Source organism: Thalassophryne amazonica, chromosome 11, assembly GCF_902500255.1.
Source record: "Thalassophryne amazonica chromosome 11, fThaAma1.1, whole genome shotgun sequence".
Taxonomy (NCBI): domain Eukaryota; kingdom Metazoa; phylum Chordata; class Actinopteri; order Batrachoidiformes; family Batrachoididae; genus Thalassophryne; species Thalassophryne amazonica.
In genome coordinates this window covers 22,124,869-22,138,434 of record NC_047113.1, presented here as the reverse complement: position 1 = coordinate 22,138,434, position 13,566 = coordinate 22,124,869, and the positions used below count along the sequence as shown (strand labels likewise).

The 13,566-nt window shown below is 42.7% G+C and overlaps 1 protein-coding gene across 1 annotated transcript in view; it reads left to right on the top strand.

Moving 5' to 3' along the window:
• mid2 (midline 2) overlaps positions 1-13,566 on the top strand; it is a 267,813-nt gene that overhangs the window by 135,025 nt on the left and 119,222 nt on the right. Inside the window, exon 3 of the mRNA XM_034181881.1 lies at positions 4,685-4,792. Coding sequence (XP_034037772.1) covers positions 4,685-4,792 — 108 coding nt within the window. The remainder of the gene's footprint in view (positions 1-4,684; positions 4,793-13,566) is intronic.

The following is a 13,566-nucleotide window of genomic DNA, read 5'->3' as shown; positions in this document are numbered from 1 at the left end:
CAGCAGGTTGAATGAAACCCAACAAACACACCCCATCGCAGTAACCAAACAAGCAAAGCTAAGATAAGGCTAGCAAACTAACAGTGGTTCAGGTTTTTGATTAAGACATATTTTTGACGATTATTTGGTGGTGGTCATAATGGCTGTCTTACATTTGGGTATTACAACATATACTCAACAAAAATATAAACGCAACACTTTTGGTTTTGCTCCCATTTTGTATGAGATGAACTCAAAGATCTAAAACTTTTTCCACATACACAATATCACCATTTCCCTCAAATATTGTTCACAAACCAGTCTAAATCTGTGATAGTGAGCACTTCTCCTTTGCTGAGATAATCCATCCCACCTCACAGGTGTGCCATACCAAGATGCTGATTAGACACCATGATTAGTGCACAGGTGTGCCGTAGACTGTCCACAATAAAAGGCCACTCTGAAAGGTGCAGTTTTGTTTTATTGGGGGGGATACCAGTCAGTATCTGGTGTGACCACCATTTGCCTCATGCAGTGCAACACATCTCCTTCGCATAGAGTTGATCAGGTTGTCAATTGTGGCCTGTGGAATGTTGGTCCACTCCTCTTCAATGGCTGTGCGAAGTTGCTGGATATTGGCAGGAACTGGTACACGCTGTCGTATACGCCGGTCCAGAGCATCCCAAACATGCTCAATGGGTGACATGTCCGGTGAGTATGCCGGCCATGCAAGAACTGGGACATTTTCAGCTTCCAAGAATTGTGTACAGATCCTTGCAACATGGGGCCGTGCATTATCCTGCTGCAACATGAGGTGATGTTCTTGGATGTATGGCACAACAATGGGCCTCAGGATCTCGTCACGGTATCTCTGTGCATTCAAAATGCCATCAATAAAATGCACCTGTGTTCTTCATCCATAACAGACGCCTGCCCATACCATAACCCCACCGCCACCATGGGCTACTCGATCCACAACATTGACATCAGAAAACCGCTCACCCACACGACGCCACACACGCTGTCTGCCATCTGCCCTGAACAGTGTGAACCGGGTTTCATCCGTGAAGAGAACACCTCTCCAACGTGCCAAACGCCAGCGAATGTGAGCATTTGCCCACTCAAGTCAGTTACGACGACAAACTGGAGTCAGGTCGAGACCCCGATGAGGACAACGCGCATGCAGATGAGCTTCCCTGAGACGGTTTCTGACAGTTTGTGCAGAAATTCTTTGGTTATGCAAACCGATTGTTTCAGCAGCTGTCCGAGTGGCTGGTCTCAGACGATCTTGGAGGTGAACATGCTGGATGTGGAGGTCCTGGGCTGGTGTGGTTACACGTGGTCTGTGGTTGTGAGGCTGGTTGGATGTACTGCCAAATTCTCTGAAACGCCTTTGGAGATGGCTTATGGTAGAGAAATGAACATTCAGTACACGAGCAACAGCTCTGGTTGACATTCCTGCTGTCAGCATGCCAACTGCACGCTCCCTCAAATCTTGCGACATCTGTGGCATTGTGCTGTGTGATAAAACTGCACCTTTCAGAGTGGCCTTTTATTGTGGGCAGTCTAAGGCACACCTGTGCACTAATCATGGTGTCTAATCAGCATCTTAATATGGCACACCTGTGAGGTGGGATGGATTATCTCAGCAATGGAGAAGTGCTCACTATCACAGATTTAGACTGGTTTGTGAACAATATTTGAGGGAAATGGTGATGTTGTGTATGTGGAAAAAGTTTTAGATCTTTGAGTTCATCTCATACAAAATGGGACCAAAACCAAAAGTGTTGCATTTATATTTTTGTTGAGTGTATATCCATCATATTGTCTTTGTAACCATTTCACCATCAGTCCACCAGTGTCACCAAGCTACTTGCTAATTAGTGCTAACATAGTCCTAGTGGTGCTAATAGTAAGTAGGTCCCTTTGGACGCTCCCTTGTTTTGCACTCGGGGTCCCCACAGCAAATCCAAGGTGGATCTGCATGTTGAATTGGCACAGGTTTTACGCCGGATGCCCTTCCTGACGCAACTCCACATTACATGGAGAAATGTGGCAGGGGTTGGATTTGAAACCAAGTGCACTAACCACTTGGCCCCCACCCCTGCCCTAATGGTGTTAATATATAAGTTAAATATACAGATTCACTCAGTGTAAATATTGGCTCATACACTAGATCAGGGGTGGCCAAGTTCGGTCCTCGAGAGCTACCTTCACACCTGAATCCACCTGAATCCAATGAAAGGCTCTGAGCCTTTCATTGGATTCAGGTGTGTTGAAGCAGGGAGACAACTAAGAGTGTCAGGAAGGTAGCTCTCGAGGACCGAACTTGGCCACCCCTGCACTAGATGTTCTGCGTGTTCAATTAACCACACAGCAAGCCATATTATCTTGGATATTTGTAACAAAATGCTTAGAAAGGACAGTCAACTTGACTGGGTCACGTAAACTGCAACTACCAGTTTTTGCTACTACATAGTGGGGCTGAGTCTCCAACACACAGCTGTCACTCCATAACACAAAAGGACCATGTCCCTAATTATCATTACTTCAGTGGCTTAAAATATCTTAAACTGATGAATTATTAATAAAAAAAAGTTCACCCTTTGTACAGTTGTTAAGAACAGGGAAAGTTGCTGTTTGAGACCAGAACTACTTCTGCTGTAAAGTGACTGGAGTGACTATAGGGAGCCAGTGTCAGGCTGCCATTCAAGGAACAGCAAGATTTAGCAATTCTGTGATGGCATTCATTCTGTATCTTAGGTTGGGGCTTGTTTCCAGTTTTTTTTTTTTTGTTTGTTTTTTGTTTGTTTGTTTGTTTTTTTTATTTTACAAATTTTCTTCAATTTTCATGTTTAAAATCAAACACAATCAACTGATTTGGGGGGTGGGGGTCGTGCTGTATATAAAGAAATGTTTTGTTTTTGATTTATTTTTCTTATTTTGATTTATTTATTTATTTATTTTTTTGGAGGAATATTATCCCATTTAAAATTATTCAAAATCATTGTCACATTCAGAACTGGATACAGAATCGAGGCAAATGTGGCTCATCAAATGTCCCAAATGAAAATGCTTCTACTTTTGAAGTTTCACATGGCCAGGATTCTTTGCTCTCGCTGCTTTAATAATGAAGCACAAGTAAGCCACTCTTCTTGATCAACTTGGTGTAGTTGTCCATAGTTTCTAATTTGTTGACCTGTTTAAGAATGAGTTAATGTGATAGTCAAGCTGCTAGTAACACCTCATGCACATGAGGTTGAATTTGGTAGCTTGTTTACTGTAGTGCTATGATGGAGAACTGTAGATAAGTACAGTAACAGTAACAACTTTTGTCTGAAAATACAGTGCATCCAGAAAGTATTCACTGTGACTCAGAAAGTACAGCGCTGGGAATACTTTCTGGATGCACTGTAGTTACTCAAAAACAAACCATTTTTTTCCGTGCCATGTTTGATGAAGAGTTGAGGAGTCCAACAATTTTTGTCCTATATCTTGTTCTTAATGAGTGCGCAAAGAATCAGAAATACATTCAACCCAGAGGAACAACATGAGGCATGTTCTCAGCATATTTTGGTATTTTTCTCCCAGAGGAACAACATGAGGCATGTTCTCAGCATATTTTGGTATTTTTCAGCAATAAAGTAGACAAGAATGTGTAATAGGGTGTCCCAAAAAATGCCAACTTTAAAAAATTTCGAGTCTCACCCACCAAAAAGTTTCCTTTTGGTGAGTCATTCTCACATGTAAAATTGTTTGCCAATCAGAAATTGGTGGCAGAGTGGGAGAGATATGACATTTCAAATATTGCACCAATGCCGATTGTCACAGGTAGATTTTCAATGTTTGGTGACCTTGAGCCACCTCTAAATAATTTCTGATTGGCCAACAATTTTACATGTGAGAATGACTCACCAAAAGGAAACTTTTTGGTGGGTGAGACTCGAAATTTTTTAAAGTTGGCATTTTTTTTGGGACACCCTAATGTGTAAGGCTTTCATATTTGAAAGGTTTATTTGATAACTATATTCTATTTTTTCCTGTAGCTTTGTGGATACTATTTTTATGTGTAAAAACCAATAAAAAGTTTTAAAAAAGTGAGGCTTTGAAATCTAGCAACATTTTTCTGAAATTTCGACAATGTCAAAGTCCTTGACGTTACGTCTCATACCTTTCTCACTACCCATACAAATATTCCAGTGGAGGCTAAAGAATGTCAGGTTCAGTATTGTGATGTTTTCTTTGAATTTCTCTTTTGAGCCAATGTATGCTTGAGACATAATAGTGAAAAACCTATAACGGTACTTTAATTTTTCTAATTATTTCTGCTTTTGTTCAGCAAACATCAACCATACTCATGGTTAACATTTTACTGGTAACATTTTTCCTTATCTGCAGAGTGCAAAAATAAAATGTGAATGACATATTTTGTATGCAAGGAATGATGTGAAGTGCTCTCTTTGTGCACCTCGAAACTTTGGAAAGTGACTCAGAAACAGAGGAAGAAACAATGAAACTGCCGTACGTATAGAATACTTTTCTACACAAAACAGAAGTTACAGCAAGGAAGAACAAGTTTGTTATCTTTGTGAGTGTATATATGTGAGACACGCTCAGAGATGAGCATTTAAGAGGCTGCTGCAGAACATCTGCATAGTGAGAATTTTCGATTCACTTGTTCACACGTGTGCATTCTTCTCTGCAGGTAAACACAGCAATGCATGAAGCCAAGCTGGTGGAGGAGTGTGACGAACTGGTGGAGATCATCCGCCAGAGAAAACAAGTCATTGCTGTGAAGATTAAGGAGTCAAAGGTAAATTATATCAAGGGCGCAACTGTAGGCGCCCTTTAACCATGGCTTCAGCAGTTTTAAGGTGCATTAATCTGTTTTTCCCCACTAACTTGGACAAGAACAGTCTGAAATATTGCTGCCTTGTGAAGTTATTATGGCTGACAAGTTGGTAAGCTTTCTTGCATATGCTGCAGATAAAACGGAATAGCGTTATTCCATTGGATTAGTTTATCTGGCAACCTGATAAATGTTTCTGAAATTGCTGCTGTTCTATTTGTTTTTCTCATCTCAACTCCTAAGAATGTGTTTGTTACTCAAACTTTCTTTCCCAAACCTTCTTCATAAGCTATTAGCGGTCCGCTTATTGACCATTTGGAAAGAAAAAGTCCCCACACACGCATCCTACGTAATGTCTGACAAACACTTGTTGTGGACAATTCTTGTCACACTTACACAATTAACCATTGAACAAATGAAAATACAAAGTACTGAGGAAGTGTGAAAAACCACTAGTGGGGGATATGGCCAGAAATCCATGTCATGATATATTTTAAACATCTGTCTGGTGGTATACAATTTTTTGGGGTGGTATTGTTTGTTTTTTGATATACAAACTGTGGTTTCTTAATGTGTGTAGAGGGGGTCTGGTTTGGGAACCACAGAATCTCATCTCTGCTGTTTGCGGACGATGTGGTTCTGCTGGCTTCGTCAAATCAGGACCTTCAGCGTGCACTGGGGCGGTTTGCAGCCGAGTGTGAAGCGTCCAGCATGAGAATCAGCACCTCCAAATCCGAGGCCATGGTTCTCGACCGGAAGAAGGTGCTTTGCCCTCTTCAGGTCGGTGGAGTGTCCTTGCCTCAAGTGGAGGAGTTTAAGTATCTCAGGGTGTTGTTCACGAGTGAGGGACGGATGGAGCGTGAGATCGATAGACGGATCGGTGCAGCATCTGCAGTGATGTGGTCGCTGTATCGGACCGTCGTGGTGAAGAAAGAGCTGAGTAGGGGGGCAAAGCTCTCAATTTACCGATCGATCTACGTTCCGATCCTCACCTGTGGTCATGAGATTTGGCTCATGACCGAAAGAACGAGATCGCGAGTACAAGTGGCCGAGATGAGTTTCCTCAGCAGGGTCGCTGGGCGCTCCCTTAGAGATAGGGTGAGGAGCTCGGTCACTCGGGAGGAGCTCGGAGTCGAGCCACTGCTCCTCCACGTCGAAAGGAGTCAGTTGAGGTGGCTTGGGCATCTTTTCCGGATGCCCCCTGGACGCCTCACTGGAGAGGTGTTCCGGGCACGTCCCACTGGGAGGAGGCCCTGGGGAAGACCCAGGACACGCTGGAGGGACTACATCTCTCGGCTGGCTTGGGAACGCCTTGGGGTTCCCCCGGAGGCGCTGGGGGAGGTGAGTGTGGATTGGGAGGTCTGGGCGGCTTTGCTTGAGCTGCTGCCCCCGCAACCTGACTCCAGATAAAGCGGAAGAAAATGGATGGATGGATGGATGGTTTCTTAATGTCTTTAATACTGTGCTGCATCATGCATTAGTCGCTGCTCACCTTTTTTTGACACAGGGGGCAGCATCACACATTGTACCACAAAGCACAATGTAGAAGAAGCCCAGAAGAAGAAGCCCTGCATTTTCAACCTGTTAACATAACATAGCAGACACTCATCTGTCTTTCTTTGTTTGGTGTAAACATTTAACTCCACAAATTTGTTTATTTTGTCATCATCATTCAAGCCCGTCGTGCGGCAGAGATGATGCACTGTTTGAAGGTGACAGTGCACGACAGCATGTCAAAATGCCTCTGTGTCATTTGAGTACCCATAATTCTGTTCTTTGTGTGAGCCAGAAGTGAAGCAGACATGCCTCAGCAAAACAGTCCCTGATCAAGTACTTAAGCAAGCGTTCCCACTGTGAACTGGCATGGCCGTATTTAGAAGTAAATTGTGAACCGAACTTGAATTTCAAAAGAGTATACCGCTTCAAACAGTACACTCCTACCACAAGACAGCACCTGTTCTACTTTGCTTTGGTCTGATTGCATTTTCTTTAATCTCACACTTCTGTCCATCTTAGTTAATTTTGTGAAGAACCTTGCTAAACCGGTGGCCTTATGGCATCACAACAGCGTGTTGTTTTTTGTTTTTTGTCGCCACTAATAATTGCTGAAACTGATCCTTGCTTGGCGACACGGTGGATTAGTGGTTAGCACTTTTGCCTCACAGCAAGAAGGTTGTGGAATTGCTTCCTGCCTGGCCCTTTCTGTGTGGAGTTTGAATGTTCTCCCCGTATTTGTGTGTGTTCCCTCCAAGTGCTCCAGCTTCCTCACACATCCAAAGACATGCAGGTTAGGTGAATTGGTGACTCTAAATTGGCCGTAAGTGTGTGAACGAGTATGAATGTGTGTCTGTATGTGGCCCTGCAGCAGATTGGTGTCCAGTGCAGTGTGAGGTCCCACCTCACACCCTACGACTGCTGGGATAGATTCCAGCCCCCCCTTGATTGGAGTAAGTGGATATAGAAAATGAATGAATGATCCTTGCTCCTGGTGGAAATAACTATTGAGAGCAGTGGAATTCAACCAAATGGAGAAACTGAGATTAAACATACTTGTATTAAAATTGAGCAGTCACATCATACATGTCTCTCTCTGTTGCAGTGTGGATTTCATAGTTTGCCTGCTTCTTTGCCAAAATGTACAATATTGGTATGGTTGAAGAACAAAGGTTGACTGTCCTCAGAAGCATTTGTAGGCTGCCACTCTGTGTGGGAAGGGCATGGCAACAAAGAGTGTTCTCAAACTCTCACGTCTGTTTAAAGGATGAGGATGAAAGGATGAGACATGGGTGGTTTGTCCTCCTTTGAGCTGCTGGAGTTTCAGGATGGAGGCAAATCCCCCCGCCCAGAGGTGAGGTTTTAAGTGCTTGTGGAAGATCCTCTGAGGCATCAAAAGAGTCTTGCTGAGAGATGAAATATTTCCGCAAAGGAACAGCACTGAAGAACGTGTGTGTTTAAGTGTGTCAGTGAGCGAGTGTGTCCACAGTAACTGCATACAAAGAGCAGAGCTTGTTCTCTTGAGAGTCTGTGTCTGCGCAGGTTGTCTCATAGAGGGTAAAGAAGAGCTGGTGAAGGAAGTAATGGGAAGCATAATGCCTGAGTGTTTCTTTGACACTAGTTTGCATTTTAAAGTGTGACTGTACCTCATTCAGCAACAGCACCTGTCACATGTCCTGTCAGACCTCCCACCTCAGGATTTCTGAAGGCAGCATGGCGGCAGCGTGACATACGTAGGTTGGTTGCACAAATAAAATAATACAAGATGGTGAAATATGCTCCCAGACAGCTGTATTTCTGTTTAAATATAAACCCCAATTCCAATGAAGTTGGGACGTTGTGTAAAATGTAAATAAAAACAGAATACAATGATTTACAAATCCTGTTCAACCTATATTCAATTGAATACCCCACAAACACAAGATATTTAATGTACAAACATAAATTCTATTGTTTTTGTGCAAGTATTTGCTCATTTTGAAATGGATGCCTGCAACATGTTTCAAAAAATCTGGGACAGTGGTATGTTTACCACTGTGTTACATCACCTTTCCTTCTAACAAAACTCAATAAGCATTTGGGAACTGAGGACACTAATTGTTGAAGCTTTGTAGGTGGAATTCTTTCCCATTCTTGCTTGATGTATGACTTCAGTTGTTCAAAAGTCCGGTGTCTCTGTTGTCATATTTTGCACTTCATAATGCGCCAGACATTTTCAATGGGCGACAGGTCTGGACTGCAGGCAGGCCAGTCTAGTACCCGCACTCTTTTACTACAAAGCCAAGCTGTTGTAACGTGCAGAATGTGGCTTGGCATTGTCTTGCTGAAATAAGCAGGGATGTCCCTGAAAAAGATGTTGCTTGGATGGCATCATGTGTTGCTCCAAATCCTGGATGTACCTTTCAGCATTGATGGTACCATCACAGATGTGTAAGTTGCCCATGCCATGGGCATTAACACACCCCAATACCATCACAGATGCTGGCTTTTGAACTTTGCGCTGGTAACAATCTGGATGGTCTTTTTCCTCTTTTGTCCGGAGGACACAACGGTAATGATTTCCAAAAACAATTTGAAATGTGGACTCATCAGACCACAGCACACTTTTCCACTTTGCATCTGTCCATTGCAAATGAGCTATGGCCCAGAGAAGGTGGCGGCGTTTCTGGATGTTGTTCTGGATGTTGTGGAGGGCTCTCTGTTGGGACTGTTTACACAGAGACTGCTATCTGCTGCTTTGGACTTGAACTAACAGTCTTTTTCAAGACTTTTTTACTTTTTTACTTTTTAATTTTTTTTTAACTTTTTGCTGTGCTCCAACGCCTAACGAAGACCTCTAATGGTCGAAACATCGCGACGGAGCACTTTTATCAGCTAACTTTCATTAGCGTTGGCAGGCTAACTAGCTTGCTAACGCTTTCGTTTTTATTTTTTTATTTTTTTTTAATTTTTAATTTTTAATTTTATTTTAGCACCGTTGTCGTGCATTGCCTGTGCTGCTTCATGGCCTGTTTGGTGCCTTGATTGGGGCACTCCTTCTGCTGAATCACCTCTGGATTATTTGCACATTATTCACTTTGTGTGTTTTTGGGAATCCGCTAGCTTAGCGTAGCTACTAGCTCTTAGCCGATTTAGCATGGCGGCTTCTCCTGTCTCTCCCGCACTTTTCTGCTCTGGGTGTGAAATGTTTAGTTATTCCTCGGCCTCCTTTAGCAGTAACGGTACTTGTAATAAGTGCAGCTTATTCGTAGCTTTGGAGGCCAGGCTGGGCGAAGTGGAGGCTCGGCTCCGCACCGTGGAAAATTCTACAGCTAGCCAGGCCCCTGTAGTCCCAGGCCCCTGGGTTTGTAAGAGTAGAATGGGAGGCAGAGCCTTCAGCTTTCAGGCTCCTCTCCTGTGGAACCAGCTCCCAATTCAGATCAGGGAGACAGACACCCTCTCTACTTTTAAGATTAGGCTTAAAACTTTCCTTTTTGCTAAAGCTTATAGTTAGGGCTGGATCAGGTGACCCTGAACCATCCCTTAGTTATGCTGCTATAGACTTAGACTGCTGGGGGGTTCCCATGATGCACTGTTTCTTTCTCTTTTTGCTCTGTATGCACCACTCTGCATTTAATCATTAGTGATCGATCTCTGCTCCCCTCCACAGCATGTCTTTTTCCTGGTTCTCTCCCTCAGCCCCAACCAGTCCCAGCAGAAGACTGCCCCTCCCTGAGCCTGGTTCTGCTGGAGGTTTCTTCCTGTTAAAAGGGAGTTTTTCCTTCCCACTGTAGCCAAGTGCTTGCTCACAGGGGGTCGTTTTGACCGTTGGGGTTTTACATCATTATTGTATGGCCTTGCCTTGCGGTGTGGGGCGCCTTGGGGCAGCTGTTTGTTGTGATTTGGCGCTATATAAAAAAAAAATTGATTGATTGATTGATAGTCGGTGCGGACCAAGGTAGCTTAGCCGCCGTTAGTTCCCCCCTGGCAGATCCCGTGCAGTCGGGAAAGCAGGCTGACTGGGTGACTGTGAGGAGGAAGCGTAGCCCTAAACAGAAGCCCCGTGTACACCGTCAACCCGTTCACATCTCTAACCGTTTTTCCCCACTCGACGACACACCCGCCGAGGATCAAACTCTGGTTATTGGCGACTCTGTTTTGAGAAATATGAAGTTAGCGACACCAGCAACCATTGTCAATTGTCTTCCGGGGGCCAGAGCAGGCGACATCGAAGGACATTTGAAATTGCTGGCTAAGGCTAAGCGTAAATTTGGTAAGATTGTAATTCACGTCGGCAGTAATGACACTCGGTTACGCCAATCGGAGGTCACTAAAATTAACATTAAATCGGTGTGCAACTTTGCAAAAACAATGTCGGACTCTGTTGTTTTCCCTGGGCCCCTCCCCAATCAGACCAGGAGTGACATGTTTAGCCGCATGTTCTCCTTGAATTGCTGGCTGTCTGAGTGGTGTCCAAAAAATGAGGTGGGCTTCATTGATAATTGGCAAAGCTTCTGGGGAAAACCTGGTCTTGTTAGGAGAGACGGCATCCATCCCACTTTAGAGGGAGCAGCTCTCATTTCTAGAAATCTGGCCAATTTTTTTGGATCCTCCAAACTGTGACTGTCTAGCGTTGGGACCAGAAGGCAGAGCTGTGGTCTTATACACCTCTCTGCAGCTTCTCTCCCCCTGCCATCCCCTTATTACCCCATCCCCGTAGAGACGGTGCCTGCTCCCAGACCACCAATAACTAGCAAAAATCTATTTAAGCATAAAAATTCAAAAAGAAAAAATAATATAGCACCTTCAATTGCACCACAGACTAAAACAGTTAAATGTGGTCTATTAAACATTAGGTTTAATAAGTCCCTGTTGGTAAATGATATAATAATTGATCAACGTATTGATTTATTCTGCCTAACAGAAACTTGGTTACAGCAGGATGAATATGTTAGTTTAAATGAGTCAACACCCCCGAGTCACACTAACTGTCAGAATGCTCGTAGCACGGGCCGGGGCGGAGGATTAGCAGCAGTCTTCCATTCCAGCTTATTAATTAATCAAAAACCTAGACAGAGCTTTAATTCATTTGAAAGCTTGTCTCTTAGTCTTGTCCATCCAAATTGGAAGTCCCAAAAACCAGTTTTATTTGTTATTATCTATCGTCCACCTGGTCGTTACTGTGAGTTTCTCTGTGAATTTTCAGACCTTTTATCTGACTTAGTGCTTAGCTCAGATAAGATAATTATAGTGGGCGATTTTAACATCCACACAGATGCTGAGAATGACAGCCTCAACACTGCATTTAATCTATTATTAGACTCTATCGGCTTTGCTCAAAAAGTAAATGAGTCCACCCACCACTTTAATCATATTTTAGATCTTGTTCTGACTTATGGTATGGAAATAGAAGACTTAACAGTATTCCCTGAAAACTCCCTTCTGTCTGATCATTTTTTAATAACATTTACATTTACCCTGATGGACTACCCTGCAGTGGGGAATAAGTTTCATTACACTAGAAGTCTTTCAGAAAGCGCTGTAACTAGGTTTAAGGATATGATTCCTTCTTTATGTTCTCTAATGTCATATACCAACACAGAGCAGAGTAGCTACCTAAACTCTGTAAGGGAGCTAGAGTATCTCGTCAATAGTTTTACATCCTCATTGAAGACAACTTTGGATGCTGTAGCTCCTCCGAAAAAGAGAGCTTTAAATCAGAAGTGTCTGACTCCGTGGTATAACTCACAAAATCGTAGCTTAAAGCAGATAACCCGTAAGTTGGAGAGGAAATGGCGTCTCACTAATTTAGAAGATCTTCACTTAGCCTGGAAAAAGAGTTTGTTGCTCTATAAGAAAGCCCTCCGTGAAGCTAGGACATCTTTCTACTCATCACTAATTGAAGAAAATAAGAACAACCCCAGGTTTCTTTTCAGCACTGTAGCCAGGCTGACAAAGAGTCAGAGCTCTATTGAGCTGAGTATTCCATTAACTTTAACTAGTGATGACTTCATGACTTTCTTTGCTAACAAAATTTTGACTATTAGAGAAAAAATTACTCATAACCATCCCAAAGATGTATCGTTATCTTTGGCTGCTTTCAGTGATGCCGGTATTTGGTTAGACTCTTTCTCTTCGATTGTTCTGTCTGAGTTATTTTCATTAGTTACTTCATCCAAACCATCAACATGCTTATTAGACCCCATTCCTGCCAGGCTGCTCAAGGAAGTCCTACCATTATTTAATGCTTCAATCTTAAATATAATCAATCTATCTTTGTTAGTTGGTTATGTACCACAGGCCTTTAAGGTGGCAGTAATTAAACCATTACTTAAAAAGCCATCACTTGACCCAGCTATTTTAGCTAATTATAGGCCAATCTCCAACCTTCCTTTTCTCTCAAAGATTCTTGAGAGGGTAGTTGTAAAACAGCTAACTGATCACCTGCAGAGGAATGGTCTATTTGAAGAGTTTCAGTCAGGTTTTAGAATTCATCATAGTACAGAAACAGCATTAGTGAAGGTTACAAATGATCTTCTTATGGCTTCGGACAGTGGACTTATCTCTGTGCTTGTTCTGTTGGACCTCAGTGCTGCTTTTGATACTGTTGACCATAAAATTTTATTACAGAGATTAGAGCATGTCATAGGTATTAACGGCACTGCGCTGCGGTGGTTTGAATCATATTTGTCTAATAGATTACAGTCTGTTCATGTAAATGGGGAATCTTCTTCACAGACTAAAGTTAATTATGGAGTTCCACAAGGTTCTGTGCTAGGACCAATTTTATTCACTTTATACATGCTTCCCTTGGGCAGTATTATTAGACGGTATTGCTTAAATTTTCATTGTTACGCAGATGATACCCAGCTTTATCTATCCATGAAGCCAGAGGATACACACCAATTAGCTAAACTGCAGGATTGTCTTACAGACATAAAGACATGGATGACCTCTAATTTCCTGCTTTTAAACTCAGATAAAACTGAAGTTATTGTACTTGGCCCCACAAATCTTAGAAGCATGGTGTCTAACCAGATCGTTACTCTGGATGGCATTTCCCTGATCTCTGGTAATACTGTGAGAAATCTTGGAGTCATTTTTGATCAGGATATGTCATTCAAAGCGCATATTAAACAAATATGTAGGACTGCCTTTTTGCATTTACGCAATATCTCTAAAATCAGAAAGGTCTTGTCTCAGAGTGATGCTGAAAAACTAATTCATGCATTTATTTCCTCTAGGCTGGACTACTGTAATTCATT